The sequence below is a fragment of the Falco biarmicus genome, chromosome Z, assembly GCF_023638135.1.
Source record: "Falco biarmicus isolate bFalBia1 chromosome Z, bFalBia1.pri, whole genome shotgun sequence".
NCBI classification, from domain to species: Eukaryota; Metazoa; Chordata; class Aves; order Falconiformes; family Falconidae; genus Falco; species Falco biarmicus.
Window position 1 is genome coordinate 944,479 of NC_079311.1, and position 27,964 is coordinate 972,442.

The 27,964-nt window shown below is 40.4% G+C and overlaps 1 protein-coding gene across 2 annotated transcripts; it reads right to left on the minus strand.

The window, feature by feature from the left end:
• Nucleotides 1-5,906: 5,906 nt before the first annotated feature.
• On the minus strand, nt 5,907-27,942 carry MELK (maternal embryonic leucine zipper kinase). 2 transcript variants are annotated; one of them, XM_056325748.1, is made up of 16 exons: nt 27,561-27,942; nt 27,175-27,260; nt 26,595-26,711; nt 25,914-26,057; nt 24,367-24,435; nt 23,137-23,229; nt 21,885-21,992; nt 18,787-18,855; nt 18,141-18,239; nt 17,064-17,150; nt 15,660-15,788; nt 12,159-12,354; nt 10,158-10,242; nt 9,553-9,718; nt 7,392-7,495; nt 5,907-6,308 (listed from the first exon to the last, which is right to left on the minus strand). In XM_056325748.1, exons 1-16 carry the CDS (start codon nt 27,622-27,624, stop codon nt 6,149-6,151), a joined length of 1,776 nt encoding a protein of 591 aa, XP_056181723.1. In that variant the 5' UTR covers nt 27,625-27,942; the 3' UTR covers nt 5,907-6,148. The 2 variants fall into 2 exon arrangements, with proteins under 2 accessions (XP_056181723.1, XP_056181724.1); XM_056325749.1 differs by lacking the exon at nt 18,787-18,855 and having other exon boundaries at nt 27,561-27,941.
• Nucleotides 27,943-27,964: the final 22 nt, after the last annotated feature.

Consider the following 27,964-nt stretch of genomic DNA (forward strand, 5'->3'; position numbering starts at 1 on the left):
AAAGGTGCTCAGAGCTGCCATGGACCGGGAAGGTCAAAGACTTCTGGAGGAAAGAGAACTGGTGGCATAGGTGGGGAGGAGGGAGAAGGTCATATAAGTAAGAAGGGTCTTAAGGTTGCAGGGTAGGATGCGTGCAGATAGGGTAGGATGTGTAGGAAATAGTGCTGGGGATAGAGAGAGGCAGACTGTATACTTTCCAGGGCTGTGATGAATGAAGATACCTCAACCGCAAGAGCTAATGCTGAGGACAAGGCTTTGCAGGTGTGTGTCTCAGACATTGAAAACCAAGGTAACCCTGTGTGAAGCAGGGGCAGACATCTTCCCTTGGAGGTGTCAGGCTGGGATGAGTGCCACCTCCCTGGAGGCAGGAGTTGGCCCTTGGTCCTTCCTCTCTGTCTCTTGGGGAAGCCCAAGTTGAATAAGAACATGGGTGATGCAAAAGGCAAACTACTTGATTGCTTTTTGAGTGGTTGTTGTGTAAAGATTTATTTTATGTCATGATGACCCAAGGCAGTCAGCAGGAAGGGCTAAAGAAGAGCTGCTTGCTCAAGCACGATTATTGCTCCTCTGCTATGGAAACACAACAAAATCTGCCCATTATGCTCAGTAAGGCAGTTTTCTCCTTCCCTTTCCTTCTGCAGAAGGATGTTCCTTGAATTAACATCATCTCAAAATACAAACACACTTTATTTTCCCAACACTTGAATAGGCTTATTGTTTCCACCATTTATATTTAACATTAAAGTTTAATCATGAAGTTGTTAACCATAAAAAACTATTAAATGAGTACAGAACATTAAAAAAATTAGTAAGTGTTTCAGAATGAGCACTTGAAAAGAAAATTTATGCATAGAAACAATAGAGAGTTACAATTAAGACCTCTAGGGAACAGAGAATGATTTGTCCAGCCATTACACAGTCATTTCAATTTAAATTAAAACTGTTAACTATTTTCTAGTCTACTAAAAATATGTGGTGTCACATTAAGAGTTTTAATGGAGCTTTCTCTAGGGAATGCAGAAAAGCTAGTTAGTAGCACATAAATAAGTATATATTGGAAACTGTATAAATTCTCTGCCAAAAACCTAATATGATAAAACCAAAAATGACAGTGGATTATTCTATTTTCTCTAAAGAAGTGCAGCCCTCATATTAAACCAAAGAATGTTCACAGCATGTCTGAGTCTACATGGTTTTGCCAGAGCTGACCGACAAAAATAAGTAAATGTCTGCCTGATATTTTTTTAACTTGACAAAACCCTGTGTGAATTATGCTGTGTACGGTGTTCACAAACTATGACAGTGTTATCTAACAGTAAAATCCTTCTTATACTAGAAACATAGAATCATTTAGGTTGGAAAAGACCTTTAAGGTCATCAAGTCCAACTATTAACCCAGCACCGCCAAGCCCATCACTAAACCCCATCACTAAGCACCACATCTACACATCTTTTAAATACTTCCAGGGACGGTGACTCCCCAACCTGCTATCTATCCAGTCTCCCTGACTCTGGCTTAGTCTAAGTTTTAACCACTGCAAAAACATTTTCAGAAATAGGGTTTTTTAGTTGCTTTATGGAAGTCTACTTAAACACAAAGATCTGACCAAAATGTGCCCATGCACCAAGTCCAAAGGAGCTTTCGTGTGGACCTGGGTGGCTTTTGCAGTTCAGAAGGTACTTGAGATCTGGGAGCGCCATGCCGCTGTGCTGGAAGTGAAAGCCAACTTGGATTAAGAATAGGACAATATCTTTTGTCTGCTTTGGTCACTGGCACCATACTTGGGTTTGAGAGAAACACAACAAATCTGGAGCTTGTCTCATCTGACCCCAGTGCTCCAGGTGGCACTCAGGGACAGAACAAGTCCCATCCCTTGAGCTGCTCCTCTGAGTAGGCCCAGAGAGAGGTGCTGCCTGCCTTTGCTCCCCAAAAGAAGGATCTCCCTCCCACTCCTGTGCCCAAAACCTAAAGGAATCCATCCAGTTCTCTGTATAATGTCCCCTCCAGATTTCTTGTGCGCCCCCCCCCCCCCCAGCAACTGCTCATTGGCAGGGCCCCAGAAACTGAAAAGTCCTTGGCTTTGAATAAACATTACCTAGCAACAGCTAAACATCAGTATGTTATCAACATTATTGTCATCCTAAATCCAAAACACAGCACTGCACCAGCTACCAGGAAGAAAACTAACTCCATCCCAGCCAAAAGCAGGACAATAACGAATATAAATTTAGACTCTCAAAGAGGCTCCTAGCAAACGGAATGAAGTTGTACCACTGTGCAACTGGTGTAGCATACCGGTTGATTTCAAGACTGACTGATACACATAACTTTATACAGCCTGACTGCCTGTAAGAAGAGTAGTCTGAACACAGAGAAGCAAGACAAACCTTCTGGTCCTGTGTTTCTCTGTGCAGAGGCTTCCACCAGCTCCTCGTTATTCAACAGCTCCTTTATTTGTTAACCCTTGTTCTTGCCTCCCTTTGCATTCCACCTAAGATCAGCTGAAACAGACTTCCAGCAATCTCAGTTAAAAAAAATAATTAAAAAAATTACTGACATAATTTTTATGTCATATATGTCAATTTTTAAGCATAGCAGCAGTTTGGTTTCAAAAAAAGCACAAATGAATCTTGCTTCTTGCCCATTCTCCGATTCTTATCACCAGATGTCATTCATTCACAGCAAGAATATTACAAAAATAAGTCAGGATGGTAGCCTATGAAGAAGAACCTTATTTCACACATCAGAGCTTGTAAGAGAACTCGAATTATCTCCCAGTTGTTTTTAGCTTAAAAAGAAGGAAGGAACAAAACTTCTTGATTACTGTTTGTCCTTTCATGAATTCAGTCTTGCCACCACAGCGAGGAAATAGTTACTCACACAGAATGTGCTTCTGAACTGTGGCCAGTTCAGGTAACTCAGGATAATTCTGTAGACATTCCTGAAATTAAAACTCAGGGAATGCAAAAGAAAGTGAATGTTTCAATTCTTCAGCCCTTGGGCTTTGCAGTTGTGACTGGGGATATAAAACATACATCACGCCATACATCAGCTAGATTGTTATCAATATGCCTCCTTCAGTCGGCCCTTCCACCTTCTACCCTTATTTCAATTCAGATCAAGTTCCAGGCAGAAGCCAAATTCTGGGGGAAAAGTTTGCATTCAAACAACAAGCAAGCAAGCAAAAAACAGCTTGCACGATACTGCAGCCCTCCAGATACATATCAGCTACAGCCCTTGGCTGCACTGTCCGCATTTTTAGATGTTTTCCAGCTGATATTTAGCAAACTTAAACTTCAACATCCAAAAAGCGAACAGGAATCTAATATTGTAGCTAGAGGAGTCTGGTACAGGAAGTATTTAGGTGCCATTATGAAGCTTTAAGCCCTAATTTGTTAGAACAATAGGGTTATCAATGCAAACCCTTAATTCAAGTGGGGGTCACATACTGTTTTAAGATCCTGTGCTATGTGTGCATCACCATTTACATTTCTGTATTAGCTGTTAAGGGATGTCAAGAGTGTGGCTGCTGCCTCCAGCAGGGACACAGCTCTGTGCCCTGCAGCACGCCTGCCCAGCCCCTGGGCCTCTGACCCCTCATGGGTCCCTTGCTTACAGGCTGGTCGAGCTCTGTGCTCGCTACAACCACACAGCACTTGTACCCTCTTCTCACAGGCAACCCACACTTGTGGGTTACCCCAAAACCAGCACGGACCCTCCACCCACCTGACACCCCTGCCCAGACCTGGGACCTCCTTTTCACACACTGGTCCAGCTTCACATCTGCAGGTGCATATACCCCGCACCCGCTCCCAGTGGGGGGAGGACACAGGCACTCACCCTGCCAGCAGCCAGCACTGGGCTGGGACACACACACACACACATCACCCCACCAGTGGGCACCATCCCACTGAACCCACACACACCATGGGCCCCTGGGCTGCCAGCCTCACCAGCTGCAAAAGCCTGGGTGTGCTGCATCTTCTTGAAAGCCTGTCTGCTGCTGTGACTCGCCAGGCTTGTTTGTTGTCTTTCTGTCTGTCAGGCTTTGTTTTTCATTTCTGACTTCCCCCTTTACCTTTAGTATCCAATTTGACAAGGTCCTCAATCAGATAACCCTTCCAAAACAAGAATTACCATGTTCCACTCACCCTTATCAATTAAGTGACTGACCAGGGGTCTGGTTGTCGTTAGCACCTCTCATACCATCTGTCAGTCACATTTTTGTTATTGTGTGTTCTTGCTCACATCGTCCCTCTTTTCTTATTATCCCCGTCCACATCTGGAAGGTTTTTGACCAGAACTGTTTCACGGAGCAGGAGCTTTCCCCTTCCACCTACCTTTGCAAACATTCCTGCTTTGTCTTGAAATTCACTAAAAACGTCCCTATTGCTTTACATGTCTAAAAAGAAGAGACAACTTGGCATTAGAAAAAAAAAAACCACAAAAGAATAGACACTTCTACTTCGGTCAGTAACCGCTTCAACAAAAAATCCCTCTAGTTACTGCATTCAGGGTCATGGATAGTAAGCAGACAGTTTTAATTAGTAGCCATATCTTATGTCTGTTACTGGAAGCTTCTAACAACACTCAACTATATCCAACTACCCAACCCTTTGATAAATGAGCCTCAGGCTTTAGTTAAGGGGCAATAACATGAGGTTTACTTACAGCACATGCCACACTGTAGCACACTGCCAACTTGTTTCAATATTACCAGGTATCTGCATAGAGAGAGGCTTCAATGTATGTCTTCCCACTGCTTCTCCTTGGCTTTATCCTGGTGTGGTTGTGTGCTACAGGGCAGACAACACAAGTGCTTGGGAGACACATACCTTGGTCTAAGCTGATACCTGTCCTGGTTTCAGCTGGGATGGAGTTAATTTTCTTCTCAGTAGTTGGAACAGTGCTGTGTTTTGGCTCTGATGTGAGAACAGCGTTGACAGGACAGTGACAGTTTTAGTAGAAACATCACCCAGCAACAACTAAATCAAGGACTTCTCGGTTCCTTGGGCCCTGCCAGCCAGAGGGCTGGGGGGGCACGGGACATGGGGAGGGGACACAGCCAGGACAGGTGAGCCAAGCCAGCCAGAGAGGGATTCCATACCGTGGGACGTCATGCTGAGTATATACCCTGGGGGAAGGAGGAGGAAGGGGGGACATTTGGCATTATGGCGTTTGTCTTCCCGAGTACCCGTTACGTGATGGAGCCCGGCTGCCCTGGGATGGCTGAGCCTGCCTGCCCGTGGGGAGTGGGGGAGCAATTCCTTGCTTTCGTGGCTTTTGCTTTACCTATTAAATTGTTCTTACCTCAACCCTTGAGTTTTACATTCCTTTCCAATGCTCCTTCCACTCCTCTGGGGGGGGGGGGCGGCGCGGGGAAGGGGGAGGTAGTGAGCAAGCAGCTGCATGGTGCTGGGTTGCTGGCCCCAACTCATGTGTATACTTATTAGTTCCATATATTTCTCATGCCCAAGTTCTGCACTGTTAAAGGTGCTGCTCTGAACTGCATGTAGACAGTCAGGGTTACAAATGCCTTCTCCCTTCACAACAGTTCAAAGGTGCTACTGTTCTTGACACAATGATCTCATGAGCACTTAACACAAGAGCATCAGAAAGTACATACACTTTTTAAGTGTCACCAAGGCTTAGTAATGAGATGCAGTTATGTTTTATATGGGATCATAGTTTAAATCCTAGCAATCTTGACTTCAGAGTTATTAAAGACAGTCCCATTTTGTACAACATTGAGTATGTAGTGTAACTCTTGGAAACACAGCTGTGACTTAGTTAATGATCTCAATAAATCCTACTTAAGCAGAGACAAGAAGAGAATTATGCAAATGACTTTCTGTACCACATGTACTTGATAACTGTACAAAATAAACTTCAGCACAAACACCAATACTTTAATCCATGTACATGTAAAATATGCAGGAGACAGGGAAAAACTTACATAACATCTCCATTATTGTAAAACTTGTAATAAACGTTCTGTAAATAAAAGTTAAAAACAAGGAAGATTAGTTTTGCAGCATTCATAGCTGTATTTGGAAAATCTTTTACTTTTCTGAACAGACCTTTCTAAAATATTTGACTAAAACTTTGGTGCAAACCTGCTACTTTCTCAGTACATACATCAGCCCATCACAGCTGGCAGCTAGATAAGATGCCTTCCAATACTCTCTTGTAGACACAGGCATCACCTTTAAGCCGTTGTTGCCGGAGACCTGTTACTCCGAGTTTACTCAGTATGCATACTTCTAACTCAAACTTGACAGACAGTGTTTCACATTTCAGGCAATAACTGTACAAAACAAAGAACATAATTATTGAACTGTTTAATGTTCAGTAATTGATTTATATATATATAAAATAGAAGTAATTTAATGTTTTGTAATTCAGTTTTGAGTTAAAGGCACTTGACAGAAATTGCCCCATTGCTATTCAGAATATTGGGAAGCCACCCAGAATTTAGTGGACTAAAAGCTGTGAATATTTTAGCCCTAGAACACTCTTATGCTCAAGTACCCATGTGTAGCACCAACAGCCTACCCAACCACAGGCACCACCCCCAGCCACAGATCCCCATTCTCAGAGCTGGAAGGACAGAGATGTTCTCACATTCATTACAGCTCAGCTGGTGTGAAAAGTGGAAAAACTGAATGCAAAGTTTAAATCATTAAAATTGGAGAAGGTTCTTCTATACAATTCAGTATCCTTCCAGACTTTGAGCTTGGAAATGTAGCACAGGTTGAAGTATACCCTGACAATCTACAATGACTCCCATTTAATTGGTCAAGAACTTTAGATAAAATGCATATTCTTGAGCACATTTCTTTCATGCACTGGGAAATTAGAAAACTGACATAAAGCTTTGATCAGAACTAGGAACCAATCCTATTCTCAGTAACTTAGTCTAGTTAGTAAATTCTACAAATTAAAGTAATCCACATAATGCGTGTGGATTCCGTGCAGTTTTGAAAATATATGAATCTTTTTGCTAAATGCTTATGTCTTATCTGCCAAAAAGAAGGATTAAAAGGTATCCAACATGTCACAAAGTTGTCCAGTTCGGTCATGTGACTGCACCCTAACCAACCTTTTGTATTTACAGTTTCACAAGAGAGACAAAATTCAGCTCAGCCTAAGGGCTACCTAACTATTATCAATTCATCTCTATCAACGAGCTCTGTTAGAGCTCATTTAACACTGTTCTGCATTGTGTGTACAAGTTTTATTGCACACATTCATTTAGTGGCCCGTACACTTTACAGAAAGTTGCTGCAATTTACAGAGCAGGGCTCAGAAAGTAAGTTTACATACTCTGCTTTATCAAGGATTGGAATACTGACTAGACAAATACAAGCTGAAGTCATTTTACACTTACCCCTTTTGAACATATTCCACATGATTCTTTGTAAGCGCAGTGATTATTTCACTCAACAGTTGGTCTGGATTCAGTAGCTGAGTGGTGGTAACATTACTGCATGCCTAAAAGTAGTCAGCTCATTAAAAAAAATTGTTCTTCTAAAACTGAAGACATCATGAAAAATTTTCATCAAGAACAGCTAAAATGCTTCAGTTTCCCAATATTATCATAATCAACACATTGTCATAACAACAGGAACACTAAACAACAACTGCTGGACAATTAATATTAAAGCATGCCCAATCATAAAATCCAAAGTAGCAGTGATGGGCCAGGACAGCACAGAGGCAAGAGAAATCTTGCACGTAGCCAGAGGCGATTCCTGGAAAGGACTGCAGAAGGCAGCCTCACAGCTGTGCTTGGAGCACCCTACAGCATGCTCCACCTCTAGAAGATTGCCTACAGTGTGTTGCCCAGCTGTGAGTCAGCACTTTGATGCCACAGAACACACGTGACACCATGTGTCTTGTGCTAGATGCTAAAGCATCACTCTGCTTAAAGAAAAAAGGTAACTATTTCTAAGTTTACTGTTATAGAGGTTTTGTATGACACCTAATATTGGGTGAGTCTGTTCCATCTAGTAAGCGTCTTCTTGAACAGCTTTCAGACATCCCTGTGTAACGGGAGAAAGTGTATGCCAACTGTATAATATGCCACAAAGGCTCTATGTGGCTTCTGAAGTCACAGAAGCAGGTGAGAGAAGACAAGACCATAAAATAGCTTAAGAAATGAATGTAGGTTGAGGATCCAAAGTCAGAGTAAAAGATTGGTTCTTACAGTTCTTTTTCAGCCTAAAGCATATGCAGCTCCTTGCAACAACTGCTGTAACACTGAGATAAAGTTCTGTCTTCCCCTATCGTGCTCCAGTGTACCTAGACATGCATCAGTAATTTTGCATACACTATGGACAAGGGAGACTGATGCAGAAGGATAAAAGCTTTTTGAGACAGAAGATCTAGCTTTTGTTTCCAATTGCTTAGGTTCCTGAATTATTTGCAGTCTGGACTCCTGTCTGATGAGTTGGTCAGGTTTGGAGCCCAACATACGTCCTGAACTTGTAAGACTGAAAACCTTTCCTCTGACAAAAGCCCCTGAGAAAAGCTTCCAACTGGAATACAGTAGCTGAATTCCATTTACACTGGCTGCAAAACACAGAGTGGTCCTTTTACTGACAGACAGCTCTTACTGTACAGTAGGTGTCCTAACAGCCACAGCTCCAGCAGCCAGTCAGCTGAAGGTATACATCACTCATTTCTATGGAACCATTTATGCCTTATAACAGCCTTGTCTCGTTCATGTTGATCATGTCTTTCCAACGTGTTACCTACAGATTCAAGTATAAATTCCTTCTTGTGTAACTGTTAAAGTATTATTTAGTTGCTTCTGAGCCATCCGTACAATTCTGTTCACGACACTGGTATTATATTATGCCAATGCCATTTGATGCATATTCCACAAAGCTAATCCCAACCTCGTCACTCTACTCTGGCAGTTAAAAATTATTAATTTTTAAGTGCTGTGCCACGCATTGAGGAACTGCTACTTAGACAAAAATAAGTAGCCAACTGGCTCAGATGCAGTGACATCAAAACAATGCTGACAGTGTTCAGAAATTTTTTCATAAGGTGTAGTTATTTAGGCTTTAAGTTTAATCTCAGGTTCTCTTGACAACTAAAGACTATCATGGAACAGACATATCACTCCTGGACCACAGAAACCTAAGCCAGGAACGTTATCAAAGTAATATACGTATATTTTTTTTTTTTTAGTGTGAGAGCTAGCAGTATCTCAATACAAATAACAAGATCAAAAATTTTCATCTAGGGTTCCTTAAACCAACCTGCTTCCCTCACATTTGGTTTAGATGGGATATGAAAAGCAATAACCAAACTCCTCCCTTGATCTGCTGGTGACTTGTCTGAGCCCAGATTAACATGACATCTCTTGGTGATAACTGGGACATCATCATGTTAACAGAGATGCAGTAAGAGCAACTGCCCCTCACTATAGAATGCAGGCAAGTCAGATCACAGAAGTTTTCACAGAGCATTTCTAAGGGTGTTTGATGTTTTCAATAATTATACTTCTTTCCATGTTAGACTTTTTCCAGAAACCATACCTTCACTTTCCTCGGGCAATCTCTAGTGAATAGTTTCTTTTTGTTTGGTGTAAGCATATTGGTCATTCTATCTAGGCCTCTTTCAAGATTTTCAAGTAGTTTGGCTTTCCTCTTCTTTTGTCTGGTAACCATCTGAGTTAAGTCGGGATCCAACTCCCCTGAACACCTGTTACATGAACAAATTAACCTGTTATTTTTCCTCAGTGAGAAATTAGTCATTTCAGGTACATCACTAAAATATTAACAGACCTGACAGAATGGAGAAAACCAAAGCAAGTGCAGCGCTTTATGAGAGTTTCTGTTGGGAATTCAGTTGAGATTTAAACCCAGAAATGTAAATAGAAACTGCAGCTCTATGGGAACTAGAATAAGAAGGAACTTACATTATGAAAAATAGGAATATATTCTGAAAAGTCAAGTCACATAGTTTTAAAACTTCTCTGCCTTCACTGTTTTCTAGTGAATGTAGAAAGAGGTTTTAGCAAGTTTTCTACCAAAAGAATGAAAACAACATCTTGCTGTTGTAACAAGGCTTCCCAGGCAGTACATGGATTAAGGTTGTCCTGCTCCAAGTCAGAAATGCACACGAATAACTGGACGTTTACCTTCTTTCTGTAAGAGCCTCAGCTGCTGACAATTCGTCTGTGTTTGTGGGTTTCTTAGTTGCGGTGACTACAGGGAGTGGATTCTCTGAAAGAAAGCCAAAGCAGGTATGTTTTTGCATAACTGATTTTCTTTTCTTCAGCAAGGATTTCTCATTATTAGCAATTTATTTCTAAAACCAGCCCTCTTTTCTATCTTAGGTCTGTATCTTCAGAATGAAAAAATAAGTTTTTAATATAACAACAATACTACCCCTACTCTGCAAATTAAAACTGTGACTGATTTCCCCAGGGCTCTACAAATCAAGCCTTAGAGCAACCAATCCAGTTCAATATTAGAAATTTGGAAAGGAAAAGGATTAGATTTGCATTCTTGCTTTGCCACTGGTCCCAGAATAAATACTGAGCAATTTACTGTGTTGAATAGTTGTGTTACTCACCAAGCCATTTCCCTTGTATGAAGGGTGTAAATTTATATAGCTATGTTTAATAATACACACTATATAATAGCCTAAAAAGTTCTATTACCCACACATTGACAGAGGTCTGTGGAGCATAGTTTGAATGTGCACAAGCAAACACCAAGTGAGACAGCCAGAAAATGAGTTGTTACAATTAAACCCAACTTTAACACTTGAAACTTCAGCTCCCTACAGAACTGCACCTGGCCCTAGACAATGATGACTTCAAAATTTCCAGTGGATACTTCCACATTTTTTTTTTCTCTGTGAAAGCATTAATACTACCCTTCCTGAATCAAAAGTCTTTCAATGAAACAAAAAGTTAGCTTTTAGTTGTTCAATCCTCGGAAATATCTCACTAACATGAGCTGAAACAGTGTTCCTGCATTTCCTATTTCATAAAAAGGACCTACTTTTGCTTTTTAAACTTACCACAAAGTCTAACTTCACAAGTCTGCAAAGTACCATATACAATCTTAAGACAAAAACCAGACTCATATAAACAACTAGTCTTTATAGTGCACTTCATTAAATCCTTTACAAAGGATGTCATTGAACAACAGTATGCCCAAGATGCCTTTAGCTTGAATCAGCCTGCAAAGACTGAACTGCTACCAAACAATGTCCCTCAGTACCTGGAACGACAGGCTGAGGGAGCTGGGGTTGTTCAGCCTGGAGAAAGCTCCAGGGACACCTTATAGGAGCCTTCTAGTACCTAAAGCAGTCAGCAGTAAAACTGGAGAGGTACTTCTTACCAGGCCATGCACTGATAGGACAAGGGGGAATGGCTATAAACTGAGAGAGGGTAGATTTAGATAACTTATTAGGAAGAAATTCCTCACTGTAAGAGTGGCAAGGCATGGGAAGAGGTTGCCCAGAGAAGCTGTGGATGCCTCATACCTGGAAGCCTTCAAGGCCAGATTGGACAGGGCTGTGAGCAATCTGGTCTAGTGGGAATTATCCCTACTCATGGCAGCCGGGTGGGAACTAGATGGTCTTTAAGGTCCCTTCCAACCCAAACCATTCTGTGATTTTTACTGCCACACTAGATTGTTACTGTGAAAGTGCCCATATGCTACCATGAGAAATTCAAAAGTTAGATTTCTCTTAGAGGCAGCAATAATAGCACACTTGACTAAAAGCATATCTTTATTTTCACTTGAGGTAATAACAAAGAAAAAACGGTGAGTAAATTGTGTTCAACCTTCATGGAAGAGTGGAACCAGATACAAGTTTTAGGAACACAGCACTGGACTCCATGTCATATGTGCCAAAAGGCATGTACACGCAATACTGTAAGTAGCAATGACTTCAGTAATTAATGTACAGTTAACATGTCCTTTTAACTCATAATTTAAAATTACCTCTTGCAGCACCTTACTAGATTGTACTAGAATGACCAGGCTTGCCAGTACAGCAAAAAAAGTTAAGCCTTCCCGAAACAGATGTCTCAGATACACAAATATCATGTTCATATTTGAATTTACAATAATTCCTAAGCAACATATGTGTTCTAAGTTTTCATTAGTTACAATCAACATACCTTTGAAGGCAGGTGTGGTTTGTACTTGTATCTCAATTTGACTCTTTGCAGGAAGTGCAAAGGGCATTTCATTTCTTGAAGCTGACTCTGGACTAACATTCTCTTTGTTTTTATGCTTCTCTGGTGCCCCTTTTCTTGTCACTGAAGTTGACGTTGTGAATTTTGTATCATCCAGTTGAGCATCATGCCTTGAATGCTACAAGAGATGTAACAAAAAAAAAAGACATCCTTTGCTGTATTCTGATCACATTCAGGAATGTTACAGACAAGGAAATTCTAGAACTGAAGCAGGTTAAAAATACAATACAATGCTTGCCTTTTGAGCAAAATAGTTAAAAACTCTTCAATACTATATTTTGATATCTCTAATCTGCTATATATCGCCATAATTTGCTAATAAACATCTCATGTCATTTGCCATTTATTTATATTTCCTTCTAAATTCTTCAGCTTGCACATTTAAGACTATTCCTCCCCAGCTCATCTAAACACAGCTAAGATTTTTCATTTAGTTTATCTGTATAATTTTAATTGCTTCATTGGATTTTCTTGTTCAATACAGACAGGCTGAACCTCTTTAAAAACTTGCCAAGCTCTAGCCTAGATCCAAGATCTTGTTTGCTGTACCTTAACTTTTTTCCATCAGTTTTAAAACTCTCATTGCCTCATTTACTTATTCCCTAGATGCTGGTTTTATGCAAATCAAATGTCAAAGCTCAAGTTCTCATCAAATGAATCATGACTTACAGTTAGAGAAAGCCATAATTTATGTTCAGCTATATATTTAAAGCATTTCTTCACCCAGTTTGTAACTCCCCTTGGCCAGGGTCCACCAAACATTTAAATATGTAATAAGTTTTATGTACAATTAGAATAAGATTTTTTGGATTAAGAACAGTGGGTTTTTTTAAGGATTTAGTATTTGTTCTTCAAGCACCTGCTGTGTTCTGCAAGTATTTAGAACAATTTCTTCTAATGCAGATTCTTCAAACAGTGAAGCTGAATCAGAAAACTCCAAATACATGTGGCATTTCACTGCAGTCTGGCCTATCTTCATATCTAATGTTTTTTTCAGACTGAAAAGAAAAATTCAGTTGAGATTTCACTGCACAATTAAAAGTAAGACTTTGTCAGAAAAGTGTCACTGAGATCTAAATCTTATTTCTTTCTAAGTTTCTAATTATGGCTAACAGCTAATGGAAGATACCATGCTGGTGACCTAAGTTTTATCATATGACTAATCATTTGTATCAAAAGCAGATGTGAACTTATTCTTGAAGCACCATTATCAAGTCATCTGTCATGACCTGTGTCAAGAAAAGAAGCAATTCACAAGAGATATCTGCCTTTGATTTTGAAACTTAGACCATAACCTCTTTTTACTGAAAGCCAAATAAGCTGGAAAGAACCCAAGAAAAGAATGCAGTAAAGTCTGAAAGGGAGGCTGGATAAAGGTAAACAAGTTACATCCAAAACATATGATTATGCAATCTTCAAGAGTACTTGAACTAACATTCAGCACCCTCCATCTAATTGCTACCTGTGAAAAATGTTGTAATTTATTAAATCACAGGGTTCATAACTTCAGCCCAGATTGTATGCAGTCTGAGCCGTGAAGGTTAGCAATCAGATGTATATCACAGTATCCCAAATTTTGAACACCTTTTGTTATTGTCAAGAAACCCTCTGCAAGCACCCATTTCATACAATTTGGTGAAATTGCATACAGTTATTTTAAATCATGAGTTCATTTTAGGAAGCTAAGTTCTGCTGGTAGCTAAGTTTCTCGGCCCATGATCAAGGATATTGCAATGATCAGATCTCTCATTACTACTGGAATAGAAACAGACCTTCCTAGTATGCCATCTGATCTGCTATGATGACTTACTAAAAAGCCCTTACCAGAGGGCTGCTAGCTACAGCCAAGAAGCTAACAGGCTGATACTGCATTTGAACTCACATTCCGTTACAATACAAATGCCTGAATACAATTTGTCAGCTGCTGTGCTCCAGATGAAACTCATGCCATGGTGAATTTTTTTGAATATCCTATCCTTCTACATGAAGCTGCTTGAAATAAGGCAGCATTATGTACAAACTTGTGCCACTAAATTCAGAAACTGGCTAAGCTGAATGTTCTGTTTGCTTGCTCGTGTTCACATTAGACCCGCTCTAGCCAGAGAGCTTTGCCAGTTGGGTATTTCAGCAAATTCAGTTGATGTTCACTCACAGTATCTACATGCAGGTAAGTTGTGTCCCGAGTGCTGTAGGGTGACTAAGGGATTGTTGTGTTGTGTAGACATGATTTTCAATCACATACAAAGGCATAATGCAAATGTTAAATAGTAGCATTAGCCAGATAAATTTATCTGGGACTCCACTAGACATGAAGTAATTCATAGCATCAGCACTACTGAACCTAGAGATCCTCCACCTTATCACAGTGTAGAACACTAACCCACCACAATCATGGAAATCACATTATGCACATTCAGCAACACTTATGATTCATGATATGATATCCAGCACTGGCAATCTTAGAATTCTCCTCACCTGTATTTCAAAGCAGTTGTACGAGTGAACTGAAATGATTTACATGCAATTGAGTCAAACATAAGAAAATATTTGAGTGCTTGCCTCTATGCAGAGAACAGCACATTCAGATAGCTAGTTAACAATTTTACACAGATATCTACAGTTCAAGGGGGAATGGATAACAGGAAGGTGTGCAGTTTTACTGAATGCTTTTGAGTTTGTCAAACAGACAAGTATCATTGACATCACATGTAGCTGCATATTATATATGACATTGCAAGGAATTTAGCAACTTTAGACAAGTTCTGAAATACTCCATTTGCACTTTGCTACCAAAGCAGAGGAACAGAAATTACTCTAAGATACACAAAACCACCTGAGAATCAAATTCATCAGAAAAACATCAGCAATGTGTTTGCTTTATTCAAAATTAGGAGCCCTCTCTGGGAGTGGGTATTTCTGCTTTGACCACTGGCTTATGTAGTGTCCATGTCATCCCAAAGTAGGCTGCCCAGGTGGCATGCCAGGATGTTTCAGAAGACTTTCCTTGCTAATCCATATTAAATGCAACCAGCTAGGTACAAAAATACTTAAGAGACAAACACGAAAGAGCACAGCAAGGAGTTGGGCATCACACAGAAAGATCTGGAATGATCATGTAGGCCAGACAATGGGCAATTTTAGTACGTTTACATGAGTAGCCAAGGGGAGATTCTGCATCATGCTTATAAAGCACCATGTTGTCCCAGACAGTTATTCTAGTAATATCAATTCATAGAAGCAGCCCAACTTGCTAAAACATGTTAATAAGGAGACTGAACTGTTTAATGACCAAGACTATGGCTGACTGCACTCATGCTCTCTTACTGATTTTTAGGGCACTAGCCTGTTTTCCCAGGCAGAGTTTTTTTTAATGCAGAGCAGCATTTTAATCAGTATGTCATCCTGTTGAATTTGAAAACTTACCTTGAAGCCTACTGGTTGCATTGTACTGGCATGCCCCATTAGATATGGAGCCCTTAAGCTAATAGGCTTGCCACGAGCCTTCTTGGATTGAAGCAAGAGATACGTTGCGGACATTTCATCATATTTCCACTGTGGGAGGGACGACAGGGACGAAAAAAAGAGCATTTTAATCTCCTCAGTGAAAACATTGTAAGTACAAAGCAAGCTCGACCTTTGGAAAATTTCTACATTTCAGGTTTTTCTACCTGATGTGCATCCCTGATGTTTGATCACCCTAAGTGTAATTTCAGACTTCAGTTGAATCACAGTTTGAGATCAAGAAATGAATGGCAAAGCTATGAATTTGCTTTAGCCAATATTTCAACCAAAGTCTCAGTTTTTTTGGAAGTCGTCTGCTCCCTCCCCGCCCCCCATTCCTCCTCAAGTGACACCAACTTTTTGCATGACTTTCAGCAACTCTGCTTCTGTAAGGAACAGCGGTACAATGCTTGACAGGTTTGCAGCATAGTACGGTTAGTCTGAAATAGCTATAAGGGATTGTAAGTCCTCCAGTAAAGGACTATGCAAACTCCACAAACCCATTTGGAAGGACTTTTCCCCATATAGACAGATTACTCAGATTATTTCCTAGAACTGAAGAACAAGTAGCATTAGCTCTACAAATCCATCTTAAGTACTGCAAGCATTTAAAAAAAATCTGTTTCTACTACAGGTACATGGAAAACCTAAAAGTTTTTTTCCAAAGCAAAGAACTATGTCAATGCTATTACGTAGAAAGAAGCAAAAAAATTCAATTTCAAGGGAGAATTTTCAGACTCAGGTCAAAACATGACATGTACTCCAGCTTTAAGTCTCTTCTATAGCCTGCAATGTCATTGCTAACATTTGTACAGTTCTTGCAGTGGTAGCCCATTCAACTTGTCATTTGTATTCAAAACTGACAAACACATTCACTTCTGTAAAAACTAAACAGTAACTCCAAAAAGATGATTTTTATAGTCTGGGTGATGCTCTGGTATTTTTCTCTTAACTCTGTTTTTCCCCTTAATTGAGCCATTTCAAAGCAAAGAGTTAACCCAGCAAATGGCATCTGTTGTTCAGCTATAAATTTTTTTAAGTCTATTTTGACTTTAAGAGATTCAGAAGGTTTTTTTAGCATGGTGGGAAGTTACAGTAAGGTTGCGGAAACATCAAGAGCACAATTAAAGGAGAAAAATAAGAAAAACCCAACAAATTCAAACTTCAGAACTATAGATATAAGGTATAGCTAGATTCTGGAGTTCTGCAAGGGCTCCTTAAATCTGAAGAGTATTAAGAAGTGTCATACTTGAGACTAGTCTGATAATACAGTAAGTTTATTTACTGTATTAGTGTTCAATTAAAGTACCGATGCATACTTCTTACCTCTGATATTAAATCCAATATAGTCTCCTTGCTTTGTTTATAAAACACAGAAAGCTCTGCTATACACTCTTCATCAAGTTGTACCAGCTGCAAGAACATAATGGATATTGAAGCATGAGGCTCTCAAGTTGTCTCATATCATATATTGTTTCACAATAGTGAAATGCAGTGTGCAGAGTCAATAACAAACCATGATTTTAAATTTTAGACTTGTGTTTTACATGGTTAGAACCACGTTGTAGGGAACAGACCAAGAAAGTCATACAACTTCAACAACTTCCCAGTCTGGCCACTTCTTGGCGAGAGCCTGTGAATTCAAAGAAGAAAGCCTGACAAGGTGATTTTTTTTTTTACTAGAACGGAAGCTACACTTCCATCTCTCCATAAATATTCAGTTACCAGACACGCACTTCTTTTCCAGAGCCAGTTAGAACTGATGCTGCAGGCACGCCAACGCTGCTGTTTAGCTAGTGAAATAGTGACATCAGGTGGCCAATGGGAAGCATTGGCTGCAAACATGCAGGAACTTCTCAGTACTTACTGCCGGACAGCTAGGTTACTTCATTTTCGCCCCCCCCCCGCTCTGCATACTACCTTAGTATCTATCTATCTATCTCTATCTACTACACAAGAGTAGTGATAGAGAGACAGGACAAATACCTTCAGTGAGGTCAAATTGACGTTAGCAATTTTCAGTGAGGACTAAATACAAGATAAACCATAACCATGTCTACCACACTCTCCAGAACATTTGCCTTTTGCACTTTAAAGCATTGACCAAGCAGCCTGGAGAATAAACAGGTCATCCACGTGCGGAAATATTTCACATTTTGATGAGAATTCAGTTATTTTGCTAATTGGCCATCAGCTGCAGAATACAACAAAAAGACATTTGGAATTCTTCCTCAACAGAGAAAAGAACACCATCTTGACAGCAAGAAGAATCAGAAACAAACCATGGCCATCTCAAAGTTCATCTTTAGAGAAATGTCTTCACACCCTCATACTATAAGAACATTAGTATGCCAGTAAAGATGACATCAAGTACTCTAGTGTTCATCCAACAAGTGCACTTACCGGGTAGTCAGTTTGCCACTTAACAGAACGAGAATAACCTTCCATGAGCCAGGGGTGATGTAACAGCTGCTTAACCGTAATGCGCTTCTTTGGGTCCACCTAGTGGGGAACAAAACCGCAGCTGAAATCCTTGGGACGAGCTGACAGAACAATTTGCATTCTACTCAGAATGTTAGGGTGGTTACAAGCCAAAGTGGAAACCAACGCTGTTTCATAGCTTTGCCAAAAGGATGGTCAAACACGTGAGCTGCAAAGAGCAGTTCCAGAATCTGTTACAATAATTGTTCCAGGAATGTTTAGCATTGGCTAGATGGCCTAAGTGTGGCCCAAATGCATGTACAGTACATTTAGCTTCATTTATTTTTATTATTCATTAGCTGTTGTTTCTATAGCAAAATCAAAAACACCCAAATGCAGGCTGCTTGAAGACTTTGTTTAATCACCTAAACTTTGCTTTAATTTCTATACCAAATCCTTCTTCTCAAAGAATTTTCAGCAGAAGAAAAATTATTCTTTTCTTAAAAAATTTGTAAGAATTAAAGTCCTTGTTTAAACATTGCATAGCTTTTAAGTATTTCATTGATGCAGTGTTCTGACCTGTACAACAGTACTTTATAGGCCTATTGAATAGAAGCAACACCTATACCTGAAGCATCTGGTTAAGTAGCAGCATACTGCTAGGAGAGAGCCAGTCTGGAATATTGTATTGTCCGTTCTGCAGAAAAGAGGATTTAGAACAAACCTTGAACAGCCAGCTCAACAGGAATTGCTAAAATACTTGGACGATAGTAACATCTGTATTCAGTCAAAAAGAACAGCAGGCACACGCAAACTTAGCTTTAAGAATGACTCAACTAAATTTAATGGTAGTAATAAACCCCAGCTGTATTAGTAATGAAAATGCCATGCCTAAACTATCAGCTGCAGTTTTCACCCACCCAGCTTGTGTGACATTTCCATCTTGGTCCACTTGGGCAGCTAACCCGCTCTTTAGCGGCAGCACTGTTTCCTCATATCAACTCAATACTGAGGTTTCAGAAATAAACATGTTGGAGTATGAATGTCAAGAGTAGCACTTTGAAATGTGAATATGCCTTGAAATCCCTCCTTTGTAGAACAAAAATAAACCATTATCAACATTAAGCTATTCTTTTTCTTTTTCCTTTCTTACATGTTACATCTAGTACCAGAGTTTTGATCTCTGTTCATACTGCAGACAGCAAAAAGGTTACAGATCTAACAGATAAGTTTTTCAATTAAGTTATTTACTTTTAAAATTTTTGATTAGAAGAAAATGGAAAACAGCTTTCAGACTTGAGATACAACAACAGTAGCTAAAAAACAAACCAGATTCACCATCAAGGATCATTTACTTCTCCATGGAGGAAAAAAACCCAAAGAGTAAAGATCCATTGTGAAATAACATCACTATCCTTCTGCCATGGAAGACTTCCTTCTGCAAACAAACGCTTCCATAACAAAACAGTTGGTATTATATGCAACACGTGTTTAAGCAGAGTATGTATAGCTTTCCCATCACAGGTTACAGCACTGAAGTTCCATCTTTACAGACACTGCTAATAAGATACTTATAAATAGTTTGTAGCCTGTTTCACAATGCAGCTTTACTCCGAAACTAAGCCAAGTCAAATAACACATGTAATCTGCATTTTATTTTTATATAGTGCTACAAGACAAGGAAAAAAAATTAGCACCTCCTTGACTGAGGGCAGGGCTAGAAGGAAAAAATAGATTGCAATAGCTACAAAATGCATTAATATCACTAGAAATAAGTTTGGAGGGTTTTTGGTTTGGGTTAGGTTTTTTGTTGTTGTGCTTTTTGTGGAGTTTGGGGTTTTTGTTTTGGTTTTTTTTTTTTTTTTACAAAAGTCACATCGCATGCTTGATTTTTCATTTAAAAAGTAAAAACATTTATTCAAGTATTCCCAAATGAATAGATGTGGAACATTCTGGGCAGGTCATATGATCCTAATTAGATTCAAGCAGCAGATTATTACATTGACTTGGAACAATAGTTCTGAGTCAAGATTACAGTAAGTTTCAGGACCTATAATGTGTGAAATTGAATTCCACAATAGTGTGTAAGTGTCTTCATTTCAAGCAATTTTCAGTTCACAACCACATAAAATTGAAACAAATTTAAAGTGGAAATTGCAAGCCTGCATCTTGACACCTGTGATGTTACTGGTCTTCAACCCCATCCAGATGGAGCTGTAAAACCTGGTTGTCTCAGTTCACTCAGAGTTTCACTGGCCAACATTCTGTCAGTCATATAGCTCAGCTGTTATTTCCTGTGCATGTCAGTCAGCTGTAACTATGCAGAAATCATTTTTGATGATCTTAAGATCTCCATTCCACATCTAAGCTCTCTGCTTAAGTTGCAACTACTGACAAGTTTAGGGGCATTAATACCTTACACAGATCATTTACCAGGTTCTGCATCTTGGTGTAATGACCAGCATAAAGGATTTTCTGTCATCCTACAAAAGATGCATATAAATGGGCAAGTTCTCAATGTATACTAACTATATGGATAAACAACACAGTTCACACCACAAGAAGAGAGGGAAAAGTAGCTCAAGTCTGACTGATGACCTGTAACATCAATTTTACTGATAACTTGCCAATGCTTGCTAACATTATCTGGACAACATTTTAGTCTCATTGTTTAGTTTCAGGTAGCCAAGGAGCAAGGAGTTGGACTCAGTGATCTTTATGGGTCCTTTCCAAGGTGGGAGATCCTGTGATTATGCAAGTAGGAAAGCCATATCATTTTAATGGTGATTCATGTGAATATAAAAGTAAAAAAAGGTAGTAGTGGTGCTTAAGTCTTTACAACAAATTAAACTAAGCTCACTGCAGATCTCCTGTCAAGGTATTCAAGTCAATTCCAATTTCAGACTGAAAAGCTCTGCCATTTGAGGAAATAACCCTGCACTTTATAGAGCTCTGACTGTTCTGCACCCCTGCACAGACCAGCTGTAGCCCTTCAACACCTTGAGGAGGTTTTTGGGGTTTTTTTGTTTGACATAGACTCTGGGCGAGAGAAGGAAAAAGAGGTAGAGGAAGGAAAAGCCCTTAATGCAACACAGCAGCTCCTCACCCCACTCGCTTACTGGAAGCTTTATTGACATAAGTTTTGTGGCAGCTTGGAAGTGGTTGGTACAGGTGTGTGTATGAAGAGGAACACCAGCCATTTAGCTGCACAAGTCAAACAGAACCAATTACTGAATGACATGACTTACTATTTATTCAACTTTTTCTGTTATTATGGTGTCTTACATTTCCTTCTCTTTTTGGAGGAGGAAAGCATAATAGCAGATGCAGAATCCAGCTTTTTCTGGAAATGAGAACAGCTAACATTTCAAAACATTCATTTTGGTAAATCAAGTGACAGACTTGCAATTCCATCCCATACAACAGTGAGAAGCCAGATAAAGGCTCAGATAAAAACCTCCAGTCCACCAGCAAGAAAATGTTTCTCCTGAAACTCAATTTCCTATCATATTACAGGACCAAGCTAGAGTACTGCAAAGGCCCACCAAAGAGGGCAACAATATCCAAAATAGCAGTAGGAAAAGTAGCAAAGCATAACAAAATTCTGCAGATATGCCTTTTTACTCCAGGCATAGCTCACCAGGTTCTGCCATCAGAAAAGAAAAGGCCTCTCATAATGCTTAGCAATATCTGTTCCCAGTGTATTCTAGCACCAGCAATACCTACCAGTACCCTCCTGTAGACAGACACGATGGTATTATCACCAGCAGCATCAAAGGGGTGAACGCCACACAGTAGAGTATACAGCAGTACTCCCATGCTCCAAACATCTACCTAAAAAAAAGATATAGAAGTGAGTGGCAAAAGAAGTTTTAGGGCTTAGATCACTTTGGCAAAGCCCACATACAACTCATGAAAAGTAGGCTCCTTTATTCTCGACAGAACTCTTTCTATGCCAAGTGAAAGCATACAGCCCAAATTCAATTTTTAATTCACTCAAGCTAGAGCACTTGTTAAACCAATATCCTCTCCTTTGGTTGCCAAATTGCTGCATTACCTTCAACCTACAAGGATTTCACTGGCAAAAATGAAATAAGCCTCATCACAAGGGATTTTATATGGTAATGTATTACTGATTACAAGAGCTCTCACCAGTTACAATCAACTTTAAAGCCCTACTGCTTCTTCTCTGGATAGGCATGACAAGGTCCATGTGCCTTGTACCACCTTGTACTGGTATTTCCATTTAGACATAAAGAAAAAGGAGGCTTGGAAAGCACTGGACTTTACAGAATTCAAAACTAAAAAAAAGAAAGCAGGAGTTAAAGGCCAAGGACAGTGGCGTGAAGGTATGCAAAAGGAAAAAAACCTGATGTCATTTAACAGCAGAGCTGTTTAGGAAGTTTGAGGGGGACTGTAGTTACAGCATTTTGGATCGATTGAGAAAGGCAGGTCCTGGTGTTCTGGACACGGAATCCAAGCTGAATAAACACATTCTTTCTTCTCTCAAATTTTATTACATTGTGAGGTACAAAGAACAGGTTTTCCTACATGAATTTCAAGCTAAAGACAGGCCTGGTAAAGCATACAAGATACTGAGACCACACAAAGACCTGCAACAAGAGCTGGATAAACCAAAAGAACAAATTGTTGCTTGAAAGAACATGCAGTAGAAGGGAGGAGTTCAAGTTACTGTGTTGTAGGGCACTAGAACATGGAGCAGCAAATGGAGACAGCAAAAGATTAGTCAGAGACAAAATAGCCAGCTACATGATCCATGGCCAAGGGCACCATGTGCTGTTTCAGGCTGTGACCATTGAGGTTAGTTGCATAGCTTCTGAGAACTACCTAAGGTGATATTACCAAGCAGTATTCGAGAGCAAAACCAAGTCAGCCTATATGAACTTCACCCTCTTTAAATACATGAAGTTGGAGGTGGGGGGCATGGGGATGACCCTAACAAAACTGTGCTACTTACCTCTGAGCCAATATATGGTTTGCCCTGAATCACCTCTGGTGCTGCATAAGCTGGGCTTCCACAGCGTGCATGCAGGGGTTTATCAAGGCCACCCTAGAATAACAAAAAAAATCACACAGAAGCATTGGCTTTAATGCAGTTTAAGTCTTCTTTGGCATATTAGAGGCCTCAGAGGATTCATTTTCCTCTGCTGTGCATATACATTCAACTTATATTTTGCTTTGTTGCAATAAGAGCTTCACTAGGTAAAAATTGTGTGAGGCCATGAGTATCCTCTAAACATTTAGATCCCAAGCTGTTCATTCATCCATTATCCTAAACAGTCTTTCCACAGCTCCTTCTCTAATAAGAATACTTCCCTTTGAGACTGCAAAGAGAGATGGAACTTTGGAAGAAGTGATCAAAGAACTACTGGCAGGAGGCTAGCTTGTTATTTATACCAATATTTAAAGCAATAACTTTGTGAAGAACCACTAAAAATGCTTTCTTATTAAAACCACGTTAGTACTTTGCCTGGGCTTTGTCCTAATATCAGAATAGGGTGACATTATACCGTCAATATGATGGTATAATTGTCTATCACCTGTAAGATGTTCCTTCTAACCCGAGTCAAATAAAATGATCTGAAGACAAGTAGCTGACATTCAATCAGTAAGACTTTCTTCCCATTAGTTTGCTTTCTAACAGCGACTACCTCGCATATTAAAAGCTGACAAATATAAAGGGCTCTCAGGAACTAATTTTAAAACCATGAAACAACTCAGCACAAGCATATGGAACCAGAGGATTTTTAAATGGAACTGGAATAAACTATTTGATTCTGTCCATGATATCCACACACATACAAGTCTTTTTTCAAAAGAAGACATACCCACTGAAACTTAACAGGGAAAAAATGCACACCAGAATAAGCTTTGTATTACAGGCCTTTATATGTGACAGCAGATCATATACATATAGGACGATCTCTGCCTTAGATTTTGGTAAAAGATATAAAAGTATAAGAAGAAAACGACCCAACAGTCTAGTCATAACATGCAGTTACCTGCTCTCTCATGCATTTAAGGCCTTACCAAGTAATTAGCCATCAGATGACAGCTTGGATGCAAACAGCCTGAATTTAGGGTCTGTGGGCAAGTCTCTGCATTACACTCTGAAGTCAGATATCATTTTGTATGTGTGTGCAGCAGCTGATTTAGCTCTGCTCTGGAAAGCAACCAATACTCTTACCTTTGGTTTTGCACAAAGTCCAAAGTCTGTCAGCTTCAAATTATGTTCCTCATCAACCAGTACATTTTCCTGATAAAAGAGAAAATGGTCATGAATGCTTCTATAACCTAAGTGTCCAAGAAATTATGCTTTCCCTCCCCTTACTTTTTCCTATCATTAGCAGCTAGAATCTACCGAAAGCTCTCCTCTGGAGCTTTTGAATGGTTGCAGATGAGGACATCCCATACTCCGGATGGGGAATACTAATTCCTATCTGCTGAGAGGGGCCTGGGAAGGACAGGAGGGATGTCACACAGCAAGCTGAGCAAGAGGCAGCAGTCTGTCCTGGCAGAAGAGGTGGCCATCAATATCAAGGCCTGTATGAGAAGAAGCACAGCTAGGAGACTGGAAGTTATTCCTAGTCCTCTGCTTAGCACAGCTATTATAGAGTGCCTAGTTTCTGTCCCCCAGTACAGTAAAGACAAACTGAGGTAAGCTCAGTGGACAGCTATCCGTCTGCTCAGGGTGCTGGAGCACTTGCACAACGAGGAGAGGCTGAGGGAGACATGTTTGTTCAGCCTTTATATGAGAAAGCTTCAGTAGAAACTTATAATAACTACGAGGGCAGGAAGACTCTCTCCACAGCAGCAGCAGGATAATCACAGACAACAGGCATGCAAGAGACACTCAAAGGGGATATCAGGAAAAGCCCTTCTCCTTATAAGGACAGTGAAGAGCAGAACAGATTGCCCAGAGAGATTGCACTGTCTCATCCTTGGGACAGGTCAAAGATGTGACTGGATAAAGACCCAGGAAGCTTGGTCTGACACTGCTTTAGCAGGAGGTTCAAGCAGAAGCCTCTAGAAGTCACTTCCCACCCAAGTTATTACATGACCCTATGAATCTGCCAGCTCTCCAGCTACAAGCCAACTCCTTCCACAAACCTTTGGAGACAAAGGTTTCATGAGCTGCATAGGAAAATGCTGGTGCACTAAGAATTTGCTTTTCTCAGAGCATCCCTAAAAATGTTAATTCCTAACCCCTTCAAGAAGAAATGCACTCAAGTCTTCCATTCCCTAAACCTATGCTTAAACTCTGCAATGACAGCAAAGCTACAGGATGGGTCCCATAACATGCATCTCCCCCACCATCCTCTGTCTAGCCATGCTTGTTTAAACCATCAGTGTCACTTTTCCCTTTGGGGATGAAAACAGAATCGTTTTGTAGGAGAGCAGCACCATGAAGACTCTCCAGATACAAACTGGAATAACAGGGATAGAAAAACACCTAAGGAACATTTAAAGTCAGATCCATGTCTCTGCTCCACTCCCAGCTAGGGCATGTTGTTCTGCTCTTTCAGAGAAAGCTCCTTTCTCAGGTATAGCCGCATCCAGCTCAGCTGAGGAATGTACTAGCATGTAGAAACAATGCTCTTTTAGAAGACATTTGCTAGATAAAGAGCTCTAAGCACAAGAGAAAGGAGAAGGCATAACTTACTCCAGCTCCCAAAGAAATAGAAGTGGGTGATCATTATTATTTATGCAAATCTGATTCCTATTCATACTTACTGGTTTGACATCCCTGTGGGCATATCCCTGACTGTGAACATAAGCAATTGCTGAAACAATCTGCCGAAAAAATGCTCGACTTCTCTCTTCAGAAAGACGGCATTTGGAGGTTACATAACTATATAGCTCTCCTCCAGAACAGTACTGCATGAAGACAGGAAGAAAAGAATGTATTTAGAACACAGCAATGAAATCAAAACAACAGCAGCACTGGACAGCAACTAGAGGATGCTAGTCCACTCCCTCTGCTTTATTGCAGTAGTGCCCAAGCATGCCCTGGGTCAGCACTGCAGCACACCAAACATACTGAAAAGTCAGACTGTTGCCTGACATGTTGCAACAGATGCATCACGTTATCATCACAGGCAATACAAATTGCCAAGGAGGTGACAAACACACAGGAGTTCTGGGGTCCTGTGTGTCCTGCTGGTGCTATTTTAAAACAGCTGAAGTGCAAGGTAGGAATTAGAGTTATTCTACTCACTGTACAACAGTGAGGAGCAGCTTTTAGAAGAAAAGAAACCATGGAACACATTACAAGCTTAATTCTTAAACGAAAGTATCTTGAACATGGTCATCATTGAGATGTAACCATTCTTTAAAAAGTTATTTAAGTTGTTGTCATCTACTACTACAGCTAAACCCAGGAACCTTCACCACTGTAGAAACACCACTTCTTACCTCTAAGACCAGGAATATATTCTTGGATGTCTCTATCACATGATACAACCGGCAAATATGCTGGTGACTTAAGTTTTTCATGGCATCAATTTCTAGTTTGATGGAAGACAAGCTATCCTAAAAGACCACAACAGCAAGCTATGAAATTACCAACTCTTTTGACAGCCTTTACTTCACAGTAAACATCAGACTACTGCTCAACACAGTTTCGCAGCATGTAGCTGAGAGCATACAGCTCAACTGCTCAAATTCAATGCAGCAACAGCTCTGCCATTACCCCCCTGCAATTCTGCTGTACCGATCAGCAAAACCAGAGGGGTAGATGTAAAATAGTATTCTCATCAGCATTCTCTTTGAATTCCTGTCATAATCTTTAGCTTCCTCAACTTCACAGCCAGCAAGCGTTGCACTCCCCATAAAAGGGTGCAAGATCTGTGGTCTTCTGTTACAATTCTTTCAAGTCTACAGCATTCATCAATAGTCAACAGGACAAGCAGGCACTTTGACGTGCTGCATCCCTGTGTTCCTGCCACAAGAACAACAGAAGATTCTGCCAACTTTTAAGTATCTTTCAGCTTACCCCTAGAGCAAGTTTGTCCATGATCTTTATTGCAACTTTTTCACCAGTGAGGAGGTGTCGCGCAAGTTTTACCTTTGCGAACCCACCTAGAATTAAAAGAAAAAACAAAAAAACCAAAAGAGATGTTTACAGCTCAGAGTGATGACATGCTTTCTTGCCTGTAATATCACAGTTATGCTGGACTACATAGCATGCACAGTGTACAGCGTCTTCATTCGAGGAAGAAGTGATCACTGCCACCAACTTCCGACTGCATTTTCAGAATTCCATCCCCCAAAACGCATGCAACAGCCTATAGATTTTGCAGTAAGTTATTCTAGAAAGGGTCAGAGAAACACTGAAGCAGTTAAACAGATTGCACACAGGCATTCACAGATTATGCTTACCAGATCCAATTGTTTCGTATAAATCGTAGTACTGGAGAACTTCCTGATAGTCAGCTGAAGCCATTCTGGGACGAAAACGGGCAGTGCAATTCTTTTCAGCACCTGCAAGGAGAAAGCGTAGCCAGTGTCCACACGCCTCCACTCAGAGCAGACCCACAGGAACCGAAAGCACAGCTGTTGCAGCTCCGGTGCTGCACAACCAGCAATAAAGTCACCGGGCAAGTAAGCCCGGACGCCCGCAGGCTGAGGGCACAAGGCGCTGGCCTCTTTCAGGGGCTCCTGGCTAACGCCGGGCAGCGAGAGCGGGCTCCGCCACAGCCTCCTCCGCAGGGCAGCGACCGGGACCCCCGAGGATGCTGCAGCGGCCGCTTCCTCCCGCGGGCTGCGCCTGGGAGGCAGCGCAG

Bases quoted from the DNA above. Each gene is read 5' to 3' on its own strand.
- MELK (XM_056325748.1), bottom strand. From the start codon at position 27,624: ATGGCTTCAGCTGACTATCAGGAAGTTCTCCAGTACTACGATTTATAC. The intron at 27,261-27,560 runs GTAAGCATAATC...TTTTAATTCTAG, and splicing joins ATACGAAACAATTGGATCTG to GTGGGTTCGCAAAGGTAAAA. The intron at 26,058-26,594 runs GTAAGAAGTGGT...GTCTTCATGCAG, and splicing joins ATATATTCCTGGTCTTAGAG to TACTGTTCTGGAGGAGAGCT.